The sequence below is a fragment of the Myiozetetes cayanensis genome, unplaced genomic scaffold, assembly GCF_022539395.1.
Source record: "Myiozetetes cayanensis isolate MyiCay16 unplaced genomic scaffold, myiCay2020 scf7, whole genome shotgun sequence".
NCBI classification, from domain to species: domain Eukaryota; kingdom Metazoa; phylum Chordata; class Aves; order Passeriformes; family Tyrannidae; genus Myiozetetes; species Myiozetetes cayanensis.
The window spans coordinates 6,118,766-6,139,017 of record NW_026087964.1 but is presented as its reverse complement, the minus strand read 5'-3'; the positions used below and the strand labels follow the sequence as shown (position 1 = coordinate 6,139,017).

The 20,252-nt window shown below is 37.3% G+C and overlaps 1 protein-coding gene across 3 annotated transcripts in view; it reads right to left on the bottom strand.

The window, feature by feature from the left end:
- The window catches only part of HTT (huntingtin), a 78,492-nt gene that overhangs the window by 11,913 nt on the left and 46,327 nt on the right, over window positions 1-20,252 (bottom strand). For all 3 annotated transcript variants that reach the window (XM_050337961.1, XM_050337962.1, XM_050337963.1), the window contains 20 exons: window positions 19,761-19,903; window positions 16,313-16,520; window positions 15,578-15,719; window positions 14,154-14,333; window positions 12,525-12,701; window positions 12,275-12,351; window positions 10,923-11,061; window positions 9,241-9,363; window positions 8,161-8,374; window positions 7,816-7,961; window positions 7,188-7,365; window positions 6,802-6,897; window positions 5,801-5,988; window positions 4,499-4,625; window positions 3,213-3,313; window positions 1,856-2,010; window positions 1,349-1,488; window positions 1,094-1,176; window positions 693-823; window positions 378-507 (listed from right to left, as the gene is read on the bottom strand). In XM_050337961.1, the coding sequence (XP_050193918.1) occupies window positions 378-507; window positions 693-823; window positions 1,094-1,176; window positions 1,349-1,488; window positions 1,856-2,010; window positions 3,213-3,313; window positions 4,499-4,625; window positions 5,801-5,988; window positions 6,802-6,897; window positions 7,188-7,365; window positions 7,816-7,961; window positions 8,161-8,374; window positions 9,241-9,363; window positions 10,923-11,061; window positions 12,275-12,351; window positions 12,525-12,701; window positions 14,154-14,333; window positions 15,578-15,719; window positions 16,313-16,520; window positions 19,761-19,903 (2,878 nt within the window). The remainder of the gene's footprint in view (window positions 1-377; window positions 508-692; window positions 824-1,093; window positions 1,177-1,348; window positions 1,489-1,855; window positions 2,011-3,212; window positions 3,314-4,498; window positions 4,626-5,800; window positions 5,989-6,801; window positions 6,898-7,187; window positions 7,366-7,815; window positions 7,962-8,160; window positions 8,375-9,240; window positions 9,364-10,922; window positions 11,062-12,274; window positions 12,352-12,524; window positions 12,702-14,153; window positions 14,334-15,577; window positions 15,720-16,312; window positions 16,521-19,760; window positions 19,904-20,252) is intronic.

Here is a 20,252-nt window from a genome sequence, read left to right as displayed (position 1 = left end):
TTGCTTTTACACTTCAGTAGTCAGTTTAATTCTCTAATGCACTATTGTTTCATCTTCATTGTCTTACAAAGGGATAGGATAAGCAAATCTTGTTTTAGCAAGCAGTCAAGTAAAATACTGATTATCATTAAGTAAAAACAAAGCATCTGTAATGTAGCAGCAGAAGATGCAATCCAGGTGCTTATAGAGCTTAAATCAGTATAATGTTGTATTTGCTCAAGTTCCATTTCTGTACAGTCCATACAGTAGCACTGCAGGAAAACTCAGTGTGTGTGAATGTGTCCATACATTAAAAGATGCTTTACAAAAGCTGCTTAGCTCCAAATACTCGGTAACATATACTCAATAATGACTCTGAAAAATAATTTAAGACTTACTGATCGCACCACTTCACTGATCAAAATGACTGGTGTTCTCTTGCTAGGGTTTGATGGCAATATCCACTGACTGTACAGCTCAAGCAAGAACTGAGAACAAGAATGGATATCTACACCAGCCCGGTGCTTCCTGCAGGGCACAATAAACAAGTGGTAAAATGGCTATTCTTAGGTCCTGCTAAAATACTTGATTTGAAATAATACCGTTATTTACCAGCATCCAATTTATAAACCCAGCTTATTGAACTCAACATGAAGAGATAAAAGATAATTAATAAGTCAAAGGAAAGAAAAGACAAGAAAAAAATAAGACACCTGGTGTTTATAGGAGAGGTTGGTGGAGAGGAAGGAGCAGGTACATCATTCTCATCTTCTTCATCCTCACCCCACTCTTCTTCTCTCAGTGGAGTGATGTTATTTCCCAACCATATGGAGTGTATAGAGACCTTGCAACATAAACAACAGAGAAAAACAAATAACAAAGAAGCACATTTAACACCCCTTTAGTTAGAGTAGAAAAATCTAAGATTTTTCCTTTAAATGACAGGCAACACACAGTATTCTGGCTGAGAAGAGACACCCAGTTATGATCTACCTACCCTGCATCACTCAGAGCTTTTAGTTTCTATCTGACATTTAACAATACCACAATTAATTTTTAACAAACTGGAAGAAATATAATAAAAGCCAAGTTCAAAGCTGAACTTTTAACAAACCTGCCCCAGTTTATAATCCATATCTCCTATTTCTCGTTCAGTATTGATCTGCAGTAAGAGCTTTTCATGGCTGATAAGAGCACCTATAACAAAACATAAAGTGAATTCTTTTAGAAGTGCATAACAAAGTAGATGTGAAAATGGCTTCATTTCCTGCAATTTGGATTTCAAATAAATTTTCCTAAGAGCATCTTTTCCACTTCTTACATGTAAAGGAAATTCACTCTTCCCTTTTCCCCCCACACAAGAACTTACCTGTAGTAGCAGGAGAAAGTGATGGAACAGGATCCCAAGCTTGGTATAAGTGATGAGTAGCAATATTATCTCTCTTGGATACCATTGCTTGAATTTCCTGTTCAACAATTCCCCTGATAACACTTAGCTTCCTCCCAAACCTGAAAGGCCAACAGAAATCAATTGAAGCAGATTTTTCCTTTCACTTTTTTGTGCAAGTCTGACTGGCTTACTCTGCAATGTTATGTGCCTGTGCTTTTTTCCCTTATCAGGGATGCTAAAACTGAAAAGTGTGGAGAAATGCATTCTGCACGCTGCTTGCTAGATTTTAATGAGAAATTATCTTTTTCAGATAGTCTTTTAGCTCAGCAGGTTCACCATGCTAAATTCTATGTGAACAGATCCATCTCTATATACTCTTGCTTAGAAAATAGAGTATACATGTTTTTGCTACAGCTTGACTAAGCAGCTGTAATTATGTATTAATCACAAATTTTATGCATTTGAAAACAAGTTAAAAAAACATACCTCGTGTCCAGAGCTTTTAAAGATTTGTTGCGGGGCTGCTGTTCCAAACAGCTGACCGCTGGATTGCCTGCAACAGGTATGGTCATTGCACTCAGCACCAGGGAGGTTATGGCTTGCACTGCAAGAACATTGATTTGGGTCCTCTCTGTATCTTCCTGTAAAATGAACTCACTGTGATTTGAATTGTAAAAAAAGCCAAAAAAAAATCAAAAATCCCAAAACTCCAGAAAGCCCTGAATATCAGTGTCACCTTTCACTCAATTAGCATTAATAAGCCTGACAGCTACTCTTCTTCCCATCCAGAGACCTACCTGACACAAACAGAGCACACAAAGCAGCATCACATCCTTGCATCTCATCAGCCACTCTGCATGCACCCTGTCTTATCCCAAAGGCATTAAAAGCTCAAGATGTCCATCTTGGACCTTGTCAATTGTTTAGCTTCTTTCTTTGCAGCTACCCATTAGTTACTTGGTTAAACAAAGCATCAGACCACAAGAGAGACTGTAAGATGGTAACAAATGTTTAACGTAAAAACCCCTACAACAATCTCATTTCAGGTAGTTGTGGAGAGCATTGAGGTTCCCCTCAGCCTCCTCCAAACTAAACACTCCCAGCTCCCCACAAGACATGTGCTCTAGACTTTTCACCAGCTTTGTTGCCCTTCTTTGGACATGAATATTTTGGTATAGAAATTGGTATATTAATATATAAATACATATATTTTGGTATAATTGGACATCAATTTTGCTCTAAATTTCTTCAGCTCTGATCCCCAAAGGCCCTCCACTGAATTTTGAACACTTTCTTGAGTTAGAAGCCCAAATATCTGATATACAGTCTACAACTGGGAGCAAGACACATGAACATGCATCTCAGGTCAATTAATTTCTAGTCAAGAATCTTAGAAAAAAAATCTTGCCAAAGAAACTCCCCTTGAAGTTTGATTATTAGATAACACAGGTAATCACAGTAATACATACTACTTGCAGTTAGCTACTCTATTTCCTAAAGGCACAGTTCTCTCACGCATTGTCTCTCTCAAAGTTTTTAGAGTTCCTTTTCTGCCCAAAGCCAAATACCTAATCAAGCAAACTTTGAACTGTGTTAAGTGAAGTACTAATTCAGAGTTGAAACTGCTTATTTCTTTTTTCCATACTATTTACATGCTTGCAGACGCTTTAAGCCATAAGATGGATGTGTCTGAACTCACAGGGATATGAACAGAAGGAAATACAGAACAGAGAAAAATGTCTTTGTTTCAGTCACTTCTTTTCTGCTCTACAGTTTTATCAGTAGAAACGCTGTTCTCAGTTGAAGTAAAATTTAATTTTAAAAACTCAGTGAATGACATTACCTCTTGCTGGTTCTCCTCTTGGTCCATTACAATAGGCTGAGTTACGAGCACACCAAGCAAAGTAGCCCAAGTTTCTTCAAACTGAGTGCGGCTGATCCATCCTGTGGAAACACCCAGAGATGGCCATTTATGTCAGTACAAATGTAAATGGTAATTTACAAATGTAAATGTGGAACAGCATGAAAAAGGTGGTACATCATTTCCATAGATTTAGTTTTATACCATTTCCTATTGGGTTTGGCATTTTTGCAATGGGACAGAAGGGAGTTCTGCACATTATTACTATTATTTAAAAGGTCCTGTTCGGGTAATTGCTTATAGACATTTAAATATTACTTTGATTGTCCAATTTTCAAAGCATTGAGATCTATCAGGTTTTCACAACACAAAAAATAATTCAGAAACTTGGCCAATTCTCACAGAAAACAAAGCCATGGAGAAACCCATAACAATCCAAGGAATCTTCATGCCCTAAAAGCAAAATGACCAAGTTGCCTAGAAACAGTCCATTAAAATTCAAGCACTTTTTAAAGTTTTCCCAACCATACTTTTACCTATAAAAGACTGCAGAGGGTTTCTGAATAATACCTTGCACTTTATAGCAGTGACATCTATACAGAATCAAAAATGAGAATGGTATCTTAGACACTGCAGTGATCAAAGTGCTACATCCCAAGTCATCAAAATATTAACCCATAGATTGGGGGAGGGATGAATAGATGGACCCTCTTGGTGGTTTTTGCAACCACAAAGACTTTCTGTAAGCATGTGGAAAATTTGAAGCATTACCCTTGACAGTCCATCTGTTGACAAAGGCTTGAACTTTTAAGCCATACTGCTCTCGTTCAGCAAACCTTAACATATCCAGAAGCTTTCAAGTGACATCATCTCATTTTAAATGTTGAGAGTTTGGCACTAAGTTCCATTTATATACTAAATTCTATTTATATTAATAGAAAAAACGTGGAGGGAAGAAAAATGGTCTCGAACATACTGTCAAGTGCATGCTCGAGAAAACAAGTGGCCATTCTGCAAGAGCACATGAAAATTATCTCCCGAAGTTGGACTCGTTTTTGCCTTTATTTCTATAATTTATTCTCTGCACTGACCAATATGTAGGAATTACTGCAGCACAATTACTAAACTGCTTTGAAATACAGTATCTGTCTCCCACAAAAGCAACAAAAGTAAGCAAACCAGTACTAGATACAGTTATTCAGGAGCTTCACAACACAGGTAAATGCCCACTAAGAACCAAGTGTATTAATTTTTAATTTTGTACATACCAAGTGTATTAATGCGATAGATGAACTCCTTAAAGATTTCTTTTTCTTGAAGGAATTCTACTGGGATTTCAGGAAAAACTGTGCCAAAGTCACCTGCAGGCTTTGGTGACCAGCCTAGTTTCCACACCTGAAGAAATATAAGAAAAGTTTAATTATCCAAACCAGATACAGTATTTACATGAGAGCTCTAAATATATAAGCACCATTCAAAAGCAACATGACATCAGTAAATAAAGTAATTCTCCAAATACAAAAAAGCTTTGAGAAAGTTTGAACATTTAACACAGCTTTTATACACTTTACACTGTATTTTTAATTTTAGGGGGGTTTTCAGCTTATTTCTCACAGTTAATTAACTACTCAGTCTTATGGCCTAAGCTGGGACATAAAAGTAATAAGCTCCTGTCACATATTTCAGTTTAGAATTTAAATGCCAGGTGAGTCCTCGATTGTGCAGAAATTATGCTGAAAGGGAATTCAGGGAAAATAGTTCACATACTACTGACACCTGAGAAAGGACAGATACTGGGTGCCCAGAGAGTGGGCAAAAAAGTCTCAATCAAAAAAAATATCTTTTTGACATCCCTTCAGAAACAGAGAAAGGCCTGAGAAATGGCCTTGCACACGTCAGGAAACCCCCTTTTGCTCTCCCTAATAAGCATGTTTCTGGTAATGGTTTTGAAGTTTATTGAAACAAAATCATTTCACAATACTAACAATACATGGAGGTGATCACAAGATGTTCTCAAATCCACGTTACACAAGCCAAAAGACCCAAGATGAATTAGGAAAGAATGGTAATACCACTCCCAAAGTATCTGCATGGAATACATGGTATAGCACCACACACAAATACCTGAATTAATTCAGACACCTCAGCACCATTGCAGTATTGTGGTGCTTAGCATGACAGAAAATGTTGTGTGTTAAAGAAGGTATTAGTGGAGGTTTTGCACTTCTTCCAGGTTAAGCAATCCCACCAAGCAGTGTGAAATAAAAGCCCTAACAAAGCATCCACTTCTTGCTCTTTCTTTCTTAAACTACCAGCTAGATATTTTTTCACCCAAGAAGGTAAGGAGCATCTACACTCCCTGCTAATCAAATCTGTGAATCCAATGTGAACTCTTATTTGATATCTTTATAACGTTGCTACTCAGTGTTCAAAAAGGCAAACTGGTTGGTCAAACTAACTTAAGGTTGAAGTCCTACTGATGCAGAACTTGAGATGCAGCACCATGCTTGGTTTTCAAAAAGTTTTTCAATAACTTTGAAAGTCCTGAAAACAAAGCATCATAAACATACCAAGGGAGGTACTCTTGTGTAACTGTTCACTAGAGGCAGCCTTGCTAAACTGATGATGATGTTCTTGAGGACAGGAGTAAGAAAGGCAGGGATACTGCTGTTTCTTTTATGCCCCAGTGACAAGACAGTCTGCAAGCATTCCACCATCTCAGCTATCATTTCACACGCTGCAGTAATGTGCTTGGTTTCTTTGTAGAGAGAAAAAGAAATTCAGTTTTATGAATCTATTCAAAAGACACATAATTCTTCTAAAAAGACAGAAAACCAAAGAATTCTTAACAAAAGAGTATGTCAACTAAAAAGAACAAAACCACAATCATGACACATACAAAGGAATATTCTAGAATATTTCAGCCAGTTGATGAGTACTCCTCTAACCCTCCCTGCAGTGGCCTGCATTGTTTGCCAGTCTCAGGGCTGGAGATCACCAGCACCTGAGATCTGGCAGCAAGAACAGGCCACACTGAATAGAGTATTGGTGTGAATTTCAAGTGACCAAAGTAATCTGTTTTATGAGAGAACAGACTCGAAGCTGGCTCTGTGTTAAACCTGAGGACCAGGTAATTTCTCCAGATGGAAGTGCTATCTTACTGCAGCAGCACAGTTGGATATGGAGAACACCTGACCTTCACCTCAACATAGTTGCTCCCAAGCTGTAGAAGGGCAGATAATTTATCTGCCATTCTTCAGAAGAAATACTAACAATTCTACCTCTCCCACATGAAATTTTAAGATCCCACAACACTCTAAAAGCCTCAGTCTGCAGTATGCAGCACAGCTAACAATCCCCCAAAAGAAAAATATGCATTAATGCTTAACTTTCAGCAAAAAGCAACTGTACCTGTCAAAAATACATCAACCTGTATTTAATAGACATTTATCAAATACAAGTAAGGTCTCAGATGAACTCTCACTGTTAACAATAATAGTAATGGAAAGGGTACCTTCAAATATTTCTTCAGTGAAAGTTTAAGGTAGAGTGGAATTCACCATTTACTTACTTGGTACATTTGAATCAGCTTCACCATCGCTTAAAGGTTTTGAAGTATTCTTCTTTCTTTCAGGACTAAGAAGTTGATTACCAGGTTCCACAGCAACTGAATTTGAGAAAAATATTTGAAAGATACAGCTATTGCATACTTCATATTCCATTTTTCTAATCAACACCACATAGTAATCAAATGTTTAACATATCCAAGGCATCTGCCAAGTTCAAAAGCAAAAACAAAATTTTAAACGAGAAATTAAAGTAGTAAAAAATAAATTTTTCAAACAAATAATTAATAAGGACTCAAAAGAAACATTCCAGATCCTCACCCAGCATTTGATAGTCATGACTGACAATTTATTAACAAAATTTTCTCCTGGCTGTTCAAACTTCACTCACCTGCTTCTATGATAAATCTAATGCAATTAATTAAGGAGCAAGCATATGTCACATGGGCTGCAGAAGACAGCAGGTTCCAGAGACCAGGCTGCTGTAGTGTCAGACAGCAACAATCCAGACCAGCCTGAAGATCTACACTTAATGGAATCTGGTCATGCATTAAATGCCATGACAGTGCCTGTGTAAAAAAAGAAGTTTCCCGTTAACAGCAAATTCTCACAACAGAACAACTTCTACCAAAGGTAATATTTTGTTAATTCAGCAAAATGTCAAGTTTTATTAGCAAGTAGTATGGATTTTTTTCACGAGAGAACAGAATTTAAGTACAAGACAATTATAACCATTTATATACTGCTTATTCTGTGTCCCAAATGTCAGTGCACAGCCCATTCTCCCAAATGCCAAGATCATTCCATCATTCAATCAACCTCTCCTTGTAAAAAGCTGCTCTTGTCCCATAAGCCAAATGTGATTTACTAGCACGGCTCAAAACCCAGTGAAGAAACTTCTACAGTTAAGAAAAAAACATTGCCCAGATGAAAAGTTACTCAGTGGTGATCAGTTTAAGACAAAGTTATTCCCTCTCCCAACATTTCATCACATCTTCAGTTATGCTGTAGTTTCTTACCTCTATTGACATCACTACGAATTTCAGGATATCATCCTCTTTGTCCGGAGGAACACGGAGACCAACTGGTAGTTTTGAGAGTAACAACAAATACTGAGCCAGTGCACGACAAAGTGTCATCATAGACTGATACATCCCCTCATCTCCTATAAAATAAGACTGGATGAAATCTAGCAGTTGGAATTTTTTCCCTTCAATAAATGCTTTTCAGAATTATTTCATAAGCGCTTTTATGCCAGATATCTTGGATATTGTTAAATAGCAAGTTCATGTATTCACAACACATCAGTAAAGTATCTTTGCAGAAGAGAGAATAAATTTTAAAAAGATCATTATTTCTATTACCAAAGATATCACTTAGTTTTTTCCAGTAGGCTGCTGGCTCAGTTGGCAATAGTGGCTGAAAAACCTGGTGGTTGGCAGGAAGGTTTTGTACAGCAGAAGACACATGATCCAGAGTTACCCTCCGAGCTGTTTCAAAGAGGTTACTCTTCTGGTCCCTTGAGATTTCATTCATGCCAAGGCTTAAACAAGGTGCTAACAAGCTGAGGTTGAATTCCTGAAATCAAAGATTAAATAAAAAGAAGTCGCTTTTAAAGAAAAACTAAGTATCTGATGGTACTATTCTGGTGTATTAATATGGTGGTAAATTTACAATTTAGCAGTTAATTAACTTACTATTATGATCTCTGCTCTACTGTGGTAGAGCAATAACACAGTTAACAATACCACAGTTAAAACCACATGGGTTCCACATTTAAATTCCAACCAGAACCATACTGGAAAGGAAAATCAGTATGCTTATTCCAGATTTTCAGGACAATGTGTGAAAAAAGCTTAAGGACAACATATACACAAGGAATCTTCAAGTCATAAGCTTTCAAACAAACAAGTCAAACACCTTTTTAAAAACAGTTTCCCCACTATTATTTCTGCATACCAGCAGCAAATGTAACACGCAGAATTTTAACAGAATATGTTCTTAGAAAGCAAAGCAACAGATACAAGCTGCCCTTTATGCCAGATTCACTATCTGTGGCCTGTTAACTGGCACATTGCAAGTCATCTAGCACAGATTTTGAAAAGGTTACAGAAAAACAGATGGACTGTATGGCAAAACAAAAAGATTACATGAAATGGTAGCACTGGATTATTGTGATTCCAATACGTACAGGAACCTTTGCTTCCACTCTGTACACCCAACCTGTACTAGCAGAAAGATACTATTAGCAGTATTGCTAAACACAGTTATCTACTGTGGTACACAAATGTCTACTATTTTAGTTTCCAACATGAACTACCAGTATGATATAAATTTGAAGTATTTACACTTAAAAATGTAAACACTTAAGAATGTAATCTATTGATACTACTAATACAAACACTCGAACTAATTACATCCTCTTCATCTGACAGAGAAATTACCTTGCTGGTCATGAAGGAGTTCAGGTCAGGCTGAGGAATCCTATTTACCAGCTCTGCGCCTTCCAGCAGCGCTGAGTCAGATTTGATGCAACACTGTGACCTCACGAGTGACACATACCAGTCCTTTAATAATTAAAAAAGGAAATTTATTACATATTTGTTTTCAGAAAATAAGACAGTTCATGGGGGCAGGGGAGAACTAATCACTGGCACTAAATGTCTGTTTAGGCTACAGTAGGCTACATTGATGTAAAAAAACCTCAATGAAGAAAGCAAAGCAAACCAAACAATTGTTGAATGGAAATGGAATATTTCAAACTAGACCAATAGGTGTTCACTGACAAGTTGTCTATTTCCATAAAGTCAGGCAAGGAAATGAGGAAAAATGAATCTTTATATACAGTGCCAATGTATGTATTGAGATCCTAAAGCTGAGGGGACTATCTAGAAAAAATACTCTGTAGTCACACAAACATAACAGTAATAGCAAAACCCCAACATTATAACCAAGGAAGAAAAATCTTGGGGTTCAAATAAATCTGCAGATGAGGATAACATCTATCTCTTAACACTCCCTGGAATAAATTAAGACCATCATGCATGACTGCAAATTTACTCCTAAATTACTAGCCATTACTAGTTTTCTTTATCATAACTGGTCAACTGAAAATTGCTGATATTAATTAGAACCCGGCTAAGCCTGTCAGAGATCAAGGAGTATCTGGACAATGCTCTTTGCCATATAATTTAGTCGTAGGTAGTCCCTGGAGAAGCAGGGAGTTGAACTCATTGATCTTCATGAGTCCTGTCCAACTTCAGATATCCTGTGATTCTGTGAACTATGGAGAGGTTGTGGAGGAAGCAAACAAAAACCACTTCCTTTGTGCAGATTTACAGTGATGGAGGAATGAGATTTTTGGGTTAATTTGGAGACAGAAGGCTATGGGTAAATGGTTTCTGGGCACAGCATTTTCTCCCGCTGTCCAAGTAGCTCTCAATCTCTCCCCTAAGCCAATGGGTTCCTCAAGTGGCTATAGGACTCACCCAAACTGTGAGCAAATCAAATAATTTTTTTAATCTCACACCATGTATCACTGTAGAACACGGAGGAATGAAAAGGAGAAATTGGCATTGGACAAACTAGGAAAAAGGAAGGCACAGGCCCCAAAGACTTGCTCTTAGGTTCCCACCCCTCTTGGAAATACAGACAGAAATGAAAGACAGAAATAGTTAAATATTCATGATGGTTCTCTGAAACTAAGAAGAGAAAAATGGACAAGTATTGCTTAATTTCCAAGAGCCAACCCACAGCTTCCAGCAAATGAATAAAGCTAATCACTGTAGTAAATACATAAAAACCCCAGATTATTTAAGTGTCTCTACTAAATCTTTCCATTAAAGTTAGGCAAAGAAACCAAATTTGGTAAATTTTTCACAGCACTGTCAGTATAACAAATTATAATGATAACATATATATACAACATGTATATAAATATAACAATATATCTATGCAAGTGCTAATTATCCACCCTAAGTTCAACATTCAGCCAACATGTATGACATTAATCACTGATCTATATTTGAGATACACTGACAATCCTGAGAACATTACATGCATAGTAAAAATAAGCTGCATTTATATATTTTGTAATTTTAGTGACTCCTTCTAAACATAACCTTACTTTGTCTAGAACTACATTCTCTAAAGCTGGTTGGTCTTCTCCATCTAGTGGGTGTGAGGTAACCAGAGGTGAAGGACTCGTTGTGTCTGGTGCTACCATGAGACGAAACCTGTCCAAGAGCGAGTAAAGTCTTTGGTGTCTGAAAACAGAAGAACACACCAGCAGAGAGCTAACTCAGCTTTGTAAATAATTTAAAAACACAAAACATCCAGTGAATCAAGTCCAATCCCAGGAGAGAAAAGCAGTAGCGTCTGGAGTTTTTTGACGGATATTCGCAGTCATACGATGCAAAACTGCAAGTTTCTCCAGATATCAGTGGCCAAAACAAACTAACTCAGCATCACCAACAATAAAGATTTAAATTTAATTTAGTATTAGAATTCATACAATACTTTAGCATGAAATACAAGGTGGTCAGTTTCTTTATGCAGCAAATCTTTCTAATGAGTAAGAAGAATCAAAGTTAGTGTACAGATTATTTGTTTGCAGATAAATACATTCTAAAAGATACTAATGAAGAATTCATAAAAACTATACTTTTATTTTCACATATACTAAGAATTCCAGGTTTTGGTTTATGTCAGTGTCAGGGATTTTTTTTGGGGGGGGATAGGGGTTCTTTTGTTTGGTTGTTTTGGTTTTTTTTTAATTCCACTACTGCTATCAAGAAGTTGTACAAACTAATTTTTTGGGGAGTTTTTCTTAAACATTCAAATATGATGTTACCTATGAAGGCACTATTACTATTGATCTACTGTAGTCTCAGATTTTAGGTTCTTTCCCCCTACTTATTTCTCGTTTCAGTCAACAGCCATCAACTTCAAACATCAATAACAACAGAAGTAGTAAATTAATATCTTTCCAACATCAAATAAAGTTTTTTCAAAAACTGAATAATATGCTCCTTTTTCTAAAAGCAGTCTGGGGAAAAACAAAACCAAACCAACAAAAACAATCCCACCTAGCTTGGACTTAAAATGTTCTGCAAAAGTTTGAAGAAAATAAAGTTGGTTCTACTAACATAGATTTTTGTCAAGAAATTTGAGATTGCTGCTTCTGAAAAGTTAAATACTGAGTGGGATGCAGGACAGAGAATTTAAGGGTTTCAAGCCTTTAGCTTGCCATAACTCTTAAGTTTATTGCAAATTCAACACAGCAAACACAACTGCCCCTGGGTTAGAATATGCCAGCATTTTATGAGAGGCTTTACTTCTATTTTACCTCCAAAAAAGACCCACTCTCTGATCTTTGAAAAAACCTCAAATGTAGGAAAACAGAGTTCACACAATTAGTACTAGAACATTACTTAGTTTGACACTTTAACACATACTGGTATTATTGGTATTATTTACCTTGTTGCTAATCCACTGTTTTGAAGGTACTCCTGAATTCTGTCGAGTTCTTCAACTGGTAACTGAGCAATGCTGTTCTATAGGAAAGAGTCACAAGAATTTTACAGGACAGAAATACATAAAATCCCCACAGATCCTTTTAACAGATCAAGAAAGTTACAGGCAGACAAAGTGAAACGTAAACATTCACACATTTGACTATGTTGCTAGCACTGCCCAACGTTGTTTGGAAGCCTGGATTTCTCCCCACCTGCAGAGTTGCAGCCAGCAGCATCTCCACCCGCCGACAAGCCAGAGTGTCGACCATGCGGGCGAGCACCCGGAACGGGGTGCACAGCAGCTTATCCACGTACAGCGTCAGCACAGCCCCAGACTGGCTGAGGTGGATTCCCTCCAAGCACTGCAGAGTCTTCTTCAGAGTTGTGGGCTACGTGTTGAAACAAAACAAAACACAAAAACAGACCAAAAAAAAAAAAAAAAGGGTAATCAGTTGGAATACAAAGATCTTAAAGTGAAAGGCATTTATAAAAAACTATAGCAGACAACCATTATTATTATCTGTATGTTAATAGGTTTGAGTTACTGGTTATTTGATTAATATGAGCAACAAGTTGTTTGATGTGTAAGTGTAAAAGTGTACTCTTACAAAGAAAAGTAGGGAGCCAAACTTTTAAGGAAAAAAGCTAGAGACTTCAGTGAAATCACAAAAAGCTTTGAAAATGGTGAGAAGCCTCAACTCTTGCTGGGAGAAGGCAGGAATAGGCCAGACACAAGGGAGAATAGGCCAGACAAAAGAGAGTAAAGAAATCCAGATATGCATTAGGAATTTTCCTGAGCACATGTTTAGTCATAAAAACAGAGACAGCTACACCTGATTAAAAGGGGTTGCAAAGAATTTCAAAAATTTCTTTTATTGTTAAAATATGAGCACCAATTCAGCACTAATAACCTAAAGGAAGAAACCAGTTTGACTCATGAAGCCCGTCTTGTTTTAGAGCAGGTTATAAATACCAAGACACTTTTATTTTACTGCCTTTTCTGATATTCATGAAACATCTCACAGAATGACTACACCTTCTATTTGAACTTATTTAGTTTAGTTCATTTGACTGATTCTCAGTCACGATTAATCCCATTTAACCTGAAAGTGTTTTACTCCTGTGCCTAAAGCACTAATACATTTGCACTAGATATGCAGAGACAATGGGAAGGGATAGGAAACACCACTGAGGCTACTCAGGCTGCAAGTGGCATCTTCCACAATTAACTCTACAGGAAGTCCAGCAAATTACAATCCCCACCTAGTGAGCTCCCAAGATTAAGAGGGATGCATACCACCTTATATCTCTATAAAACATCGTTCACTCTTTTTAATTTGAAAACCAAAATAATCAAGAGAAATCACACCCTGAATTTCTGGGTGATTTTCCCTCACCAAGAATCTACAACTCTTGGGACAGATCAATGGGAAAGGCAGGAGCTTGCAAATCATTTTCATATTCTCAGAGCCTATGAAGATGAACTGATTCATACTCCTGCCTCTATAGTTTGTTATTTAGATTACCAAGGTACCAAGATGAAAGTTACAGCTTTCATTTACTCTTCTGGTATTGATTATTTTGGGTAATAGCCAAGAAGGAAGAAAAGCAGCTTAACCATCTTCACTTGAATTCACAGATTAGATGGACTGGAACACATCTGACACTGATGCTGCTAATATAAGGTTTGCTGTTTGCATTTTAAACTAGTGACTTTAAAAATAAAATTAGGAGTCGATAAGTGACCCAGAAATGTCAGACTTTGCATACTTAGCAAGTTAAACTTATGCTGAAATGGAAGCAATTTTATTCTTTACAAAAAGTCAAAAAGATAAACTTACAGCTGCAAGATTCTCACACCGTGACTGAATGGCCTGGATGAAGAGACCACTGGCTGCTGAATTCCTGTGAACAGCACTAATAAAGTCTTGTACTGGAGGCTCATGGGACAGATTAATCAAGTCTTGAACGTGATTCACAATAAGCCAGGTCAGGTGTTCTGAATCATGTAGGTTTTGACACTAAAGGGGAAAAAATTAAAATCTGATTCCAGAATGTTAAAACTTTAATCACCAAACATGACACAACATGAACTTTCTCATATATAATTCTGATAGCTACTTTGAAATAATGACATAAAGTGTCTGTATTTTAATATCACCATCACTATTTTTACATGACAAATTTTCCAAATGCTTTCGATCTTGTTGCAAATTAAGATATTTATAATGAACGTGCAAATTTTTCTTTTAAAAACACTAAAAACCCAGGTTAGAAACAAGTAAATTGAGAAGGTCAATTCAAAGATGTTGCTATAATGAAATGCTGTTTGAAATAAACATGCACACATAGAGTTGTCCTGTAAAATGCAATTTTCATTTAGGATTCTTCTTAAAGATTTTTTATTACTACTGGCCTTTAATATAAAATGAATAATTCCTGAAAAACAAATCCAAAGAGATCTGTCAATAATTAACGTCAAACCTAAAGAGGCTGCATGTGTATTGACAAGCAGTGCAATGCAACATGAAAAGATTTGTAGAGTTAACCAGGTGATGGTGAGAGGATGTCCCACCCCAGAAGAGAGGTTTGGAAGGATTTTACCTCGGACTACCTCTAATCTGACTCTGGTGACTGAAAGTCCCATTAGTACTTGAAGTGCTTCTCACCCACAGCTTTTGGTTTAATTGAATCTGAAAGGAATGCAGTTTGCTTGCCTCAAACTGCTGTGCAGTACAAACCAGAGTGCAACACTAGATATGACCAGAGGATTCACCTCAAAAGTTCCCAATGAACTCAAATGCTAATATTGAGGCAGTGAGAGGCCAAAGGCACAGGAACTGCTGTCATTAGAGAAACAAAATGGAAGTTCAGTGTTAATGTAAAACCTCTCCTCTTAAGGTGTAAAGACAAAAATTCCTTGTCTCCTGGACATTATGCACTGCTACTGGTGTTGGGAAACCTAAAACTGAGTGTGCTCCAAGCACCTGACAAGTAAGAGATATGATACCCAGCAGATAATTCTCTTACCCACCAGGTATCCATTACAAGCCAAGAGAATTCGCAGTTCAGAATAGGAAAAAATGCCCCATGAGGTCATATCTAAGCTTACAGAAGCACCATCTGAAAATAAAATTACTCGCTTCACAAGTCTTCATTTTTCACTTGTGAACCAGACAGGTTCAGTTAACACACACCAGTAATCCATAACTGTCAGCATCATAACCCAAAACTGGAGTTATAAAAGTCATAATTCAAAACTTACGACATAGTCACAAAAAAGAATGAGTGCTCCTCTTCTCACTATCTCCCGGTTGCACATGCCCCGTTTAGATTCCAAATCTGTTTCATCACTGTCTCCAGATATGTGAGGGCTGAGCAATTTCGTAGTAGAAAGACTGTGTCTCCTGCAGGAAGTACATTATGCTTTGTTACTGTTTTCTTGTTGTATTTTCTTGGTACAGCTACTGAAACATTAGCAACCAAATTGCTTGGAATGTGCTCCCAATGCCCTTACATAACATATATGGCCCTATAGACTTCATTCAAATATTACTCTGCTTTCAAGTAGACACTTGGCTTCCCATCAGATCTTTATTTTTTAACAACTGCAGTATTGCCTATTACTTTTTCAGACAGTCTAAAGAATTAAATGGGTTATTTAAAAGACAAACATGGGCTATTGCATGTCTGGGAGGATAACAGAACCTACTGTATTTTCTTCTCAAGCCAAACCAGTGCTTTCGAGCACTCAGTGTAGTGTCAGACTGCAACGATGCACAATCCAGAAAAACAGAGACAATCTCGGTAAATCAGACCAGTGTCAGAACAGACAACACACTACATGTAAAGTAAATGTAGAACTCCATTTCAGAATCCAAGCAGCACTATTCAAGGGGCTGACAGGCTTAGCAGAAAGAAGTCAGATTGCTTTAATAAGATTTTAGCAAACATACTCATATGAGACACGTGGCTACAACTGGGGAACAAAAAATCTTACTTTGGGGTTTGATGCACTTCTGACCACCAGTTGTAGTTGGTATAATTGACAAGAAGCAGGATTTGACACCACAGAAGAACTAAAGAAGGATGTGTGGGAATCATGGACTGAACAAGGTCACTCAAACTTTCAAGGGTGTAGAAACTACCATCAGATCCATCTCCTGTAAAAAGTCTGGTGGCTGCAGCTGTGATTCTTCTAAACATCCCTAAAAACAACAACAAAAGCATGTTAGAGTAACTACACTCTAGTCTGAATTCTGTAGTCTCAAAATTATTCAGGGTAGAATTCCTGCAAGAAAGGTATATTCTAAGTGGGTTTACAAATTTAAGGCGAGTGATGGAGTTTGCCCAAGGCCAGTGTGTAAACCAGAAATGACCAGGTCTCACACTCAATAAATAATGCTTTAGATAGGTTTCATAACAATTCTAGTTCATCTGATACATGAACAATTTATTAAATTTAAAATTTTCAAACCAGGACCAGGACCTTTTTGCTTGTTTGTTTATAAATTAAAACACATTTGTTCTAATTAAGAACCATGATGCAACTACTATTCTTCATGTTAAGGAAGAAGACTTGCAAGTATCTTAGTTCAGAGGATGGCTTTCCAAATACATTTAATTGAAACTAAACTTACACCCTTCCATCCAATTTCTGAAGTGCAAAAGTGTTTCTGCCATTACTCTGCATACTGAACACTCAGCACAAAAGTAAAATTTTGTTTTCTGACTTGCTGATTCTGTGTCCATATGCCAAAACAAAGGGTGGGAAAACAAGAAATATGAAAAGGGTGGGGGGGAAGTGGAAAGCTGTCTAAAGGTACAGAACTTTTTGAGTTTCTATGAGAAGGTAAGATCAGAGTAAAAAAAAAAAGGGTTCCTGCAGAGTAAGTTAGAAACCAAGAGCTAATCAAAATAATGAAGGAAATCTGCAGTGTTACTTGCCTTGCCAGATATACAGAAGAATGAAGCTGTAAATTCCACATCCATGTGGACCAATTTAAGCTGCCCCCAGGACTGATAAATACACAATGTAAACAGAATGGGAAAAATAACTGAGTCTTAAAACTCTGGTTCCACTTACTAGCAAAGCAGTGCCAGCACCATTCCAGCTCCCTGCACTGGCAGGAACTGCCCCATCTAGTGACATCCCACAGTCATGAAAGCCACTGCACGCTCATCTTTTCACTTGCTCTATGCCTTTTACTATTAACTTCCATGTAGCACACTGAAAACGTTCACTTGTAATCTAGTAGCTCCTACACAGGAGTCAGCAACGCTCACATTCTGAAAACACCGTAACAGGTGAGAAGACAAAACTTCCAAGTAGAACAGGGGTTAAAACCAACGGAATACAGTCTGTGTTTCCAGACACAAGTTGCTATAAGCTACACCTGTAGTTAGGAGAATATCACTTCAAGAGAAAATAAGTATGGAGGTTTTAACTGAACAAAAGAAAAGTATTATAAAACCAGGCACTTAAGTTAATCCTAAACCTGAACAAAAATGTTATGACATGAAAACACAGTCCAGCTGTCAGAACAATGTTTCTTCTACGCTGTTACACCACTAGCAGTAATACTATACCCTACATTATTTGTAGTTTTACATTAAATTAATTTCTAGAGATCATGCAACACACGTATCCCAGTGCTCTGCAAGAGTATTTTATTATTTTATTTTTCCATGAAAATTTCTACATAATTCCTGGAAAGACTCCCAGTGCAGCCTGGAAGCCTGTCACTGCAGCAGAACTAGGTGCCCTCCCTTTCCATTATCCCCAGCTGCCACTGTGGAAGAATCCACTTCCCCAGTTTCAATCACCAGCTTGATTTTCTGATTTCATTGCTCTGGGCTTGACATCAATTAATCACTTACTCCAAAACACTCTGACGTAAGTTATTTGTTATAATATTTTTTCAGGTGTTTCTCCTGAACAGAAATAGCATAAATAATTATTCCTGTAACAGACACAAGCGAAGAGAGCTGTCAACTCACTATACCCCAGGTTCTGTGCCCCAAAGCACACTTCAAAGATCAAGGAAGGCTCTGGTAACTGTCACCAAATTTTGTGCCTCTTCATGTAGAGTCCTGGAATCTTACACTGAGAACTTTGGTTTGGAGGACTCCATTTCTTAAGCCAAAGCTCTCTGCTGAGAAGTCAAAACATCATCCACCACAGCTGCACAAACTCTCAAACTGTAATTCAACTGGCTTCCCTCTCACTTTTCTCCTGTTTGTGTCACTGAGGACTCACAGGACTGAAGCTACTGAAAGAAACCACAGCAATGCAGAAGCTTTGAGCTTAGACTGAGAACTAATTGAAGACCCAGAACAAATCCATCTGCACTTGATTTAAGTCCTCACCTACAACACTTTTATTTGCAAGAGGCAGCTCGTAGGAATGACAGGAACAGATCTAAGATTTTTTTTTTCCTCAAGAAAGGACTTAAACTGAACTCTGTAGGAGGAGCTTGAAAAGAAAAAAGGATTAGAGGTGGTTGAGATACAATGGAGCCCTGAATCAAGTTAAATGTCTAACAACAGTATTCTGCATGCACTTTTTTGTTATTCACATCTGCTAAGTTGTAAAGTGCTTTAATTCCCATTTTCTAGACCGAGGCAATGGAATGCAGAGTTCCTTGTCCCATATCTGCAGGTAAGCCTAGGAAGAACCAGGGACTCGTGCCAAGACCTTCTGAATTGGAGACAACTACAGATAATCCAAGGCTGGATTTCAGCTGCAAGCTGAAAATCAGAACTGAAAAGGGGCAGTCATAGTAAAGTAAGAATAAAAGAAGAAAGGGAAGATAGTGCCACTACTAGCAAAATAAGACTAAGGAATCAATTTAAGGACTAAGGAATTACCAAGGGTCAGATTACTGGGTATTCAGCAGAAGATACCTAAGTCAAATTTCCAAACCTGAAGGATGAGTTCAAGACCAGCTAGTCTTGAAACTAGTGGAACAGTGCTACCTTTCCTATTTTTATGGGGATTTTTAAAGTTTAAAATTTTATATGTTTTTATTAATTATGACAAAAAAAAGGGAAGATTCCTTGTCATGAGTCTGAACCAGTGGTCTGTAACTCAGTAAGTCTAAGCCTGGACATACCTACCAGCCTCCAAACTGAGAAAAACCATGAGAAATAGAGCCACAGATTTGGGATGCTTTGCACTTCTTTGGATTGGAAGATTTTAGACCATTAAAAAGGACAAATGAAAAGTCACTACTTAGATTTTGTTCCAGAAAGACTGGAGAAATGTGAAAAATCTGCCCTGTGTACACAAGCACAAAAGTTTGGGAAGTTCTTTATATGGAGTAAAATTTAACATCCTCAGCACCTACATATCCCTTCTCAGTAGTTCAATGCATTCAACAGTTGTCTTAGAAGTGAAAAACCACGCTGCCACTACATGTTACAACACAGACTGTTTCACATATTACCTGATTTGAAGATATGTATTAAGCACATAAGCAGTGTGCCCAGCTCCTGGCAGTAGAAAGTGTGTTGCTGCTCATTCATGTCCACTTTTAATTGCTTGGTAACAATATCTTCCAGTAGAATGCCAACCAGTTGTAATAAGAACCTTGAAAAAAAAAATAATACACAATCAACAGGAAAACTATCAATGCAACATCTTTCAGAACAAGGTGAGGTTTGACTGTGTAACTTAGCTAGGTTTGAAAAGTAAAATATGAAGTCCTTGGCCATTCATCCTAAAGAGCATACTAAATGAAACACTACAGAACAAGTTGACCTAAAAGAAATATCATGTTTTATGATCACAAGCATCTCAATAATTACAGATTGGATCTAGATCATCTACTCCATCATACTCCATTCATATACCATCCCACCTCACAAAGCTTATATTCAAAATGTTATTGTGTCTTCATAGTGATTTGCCTTGAGCTAAAACCAAACTGTGAGAGTTA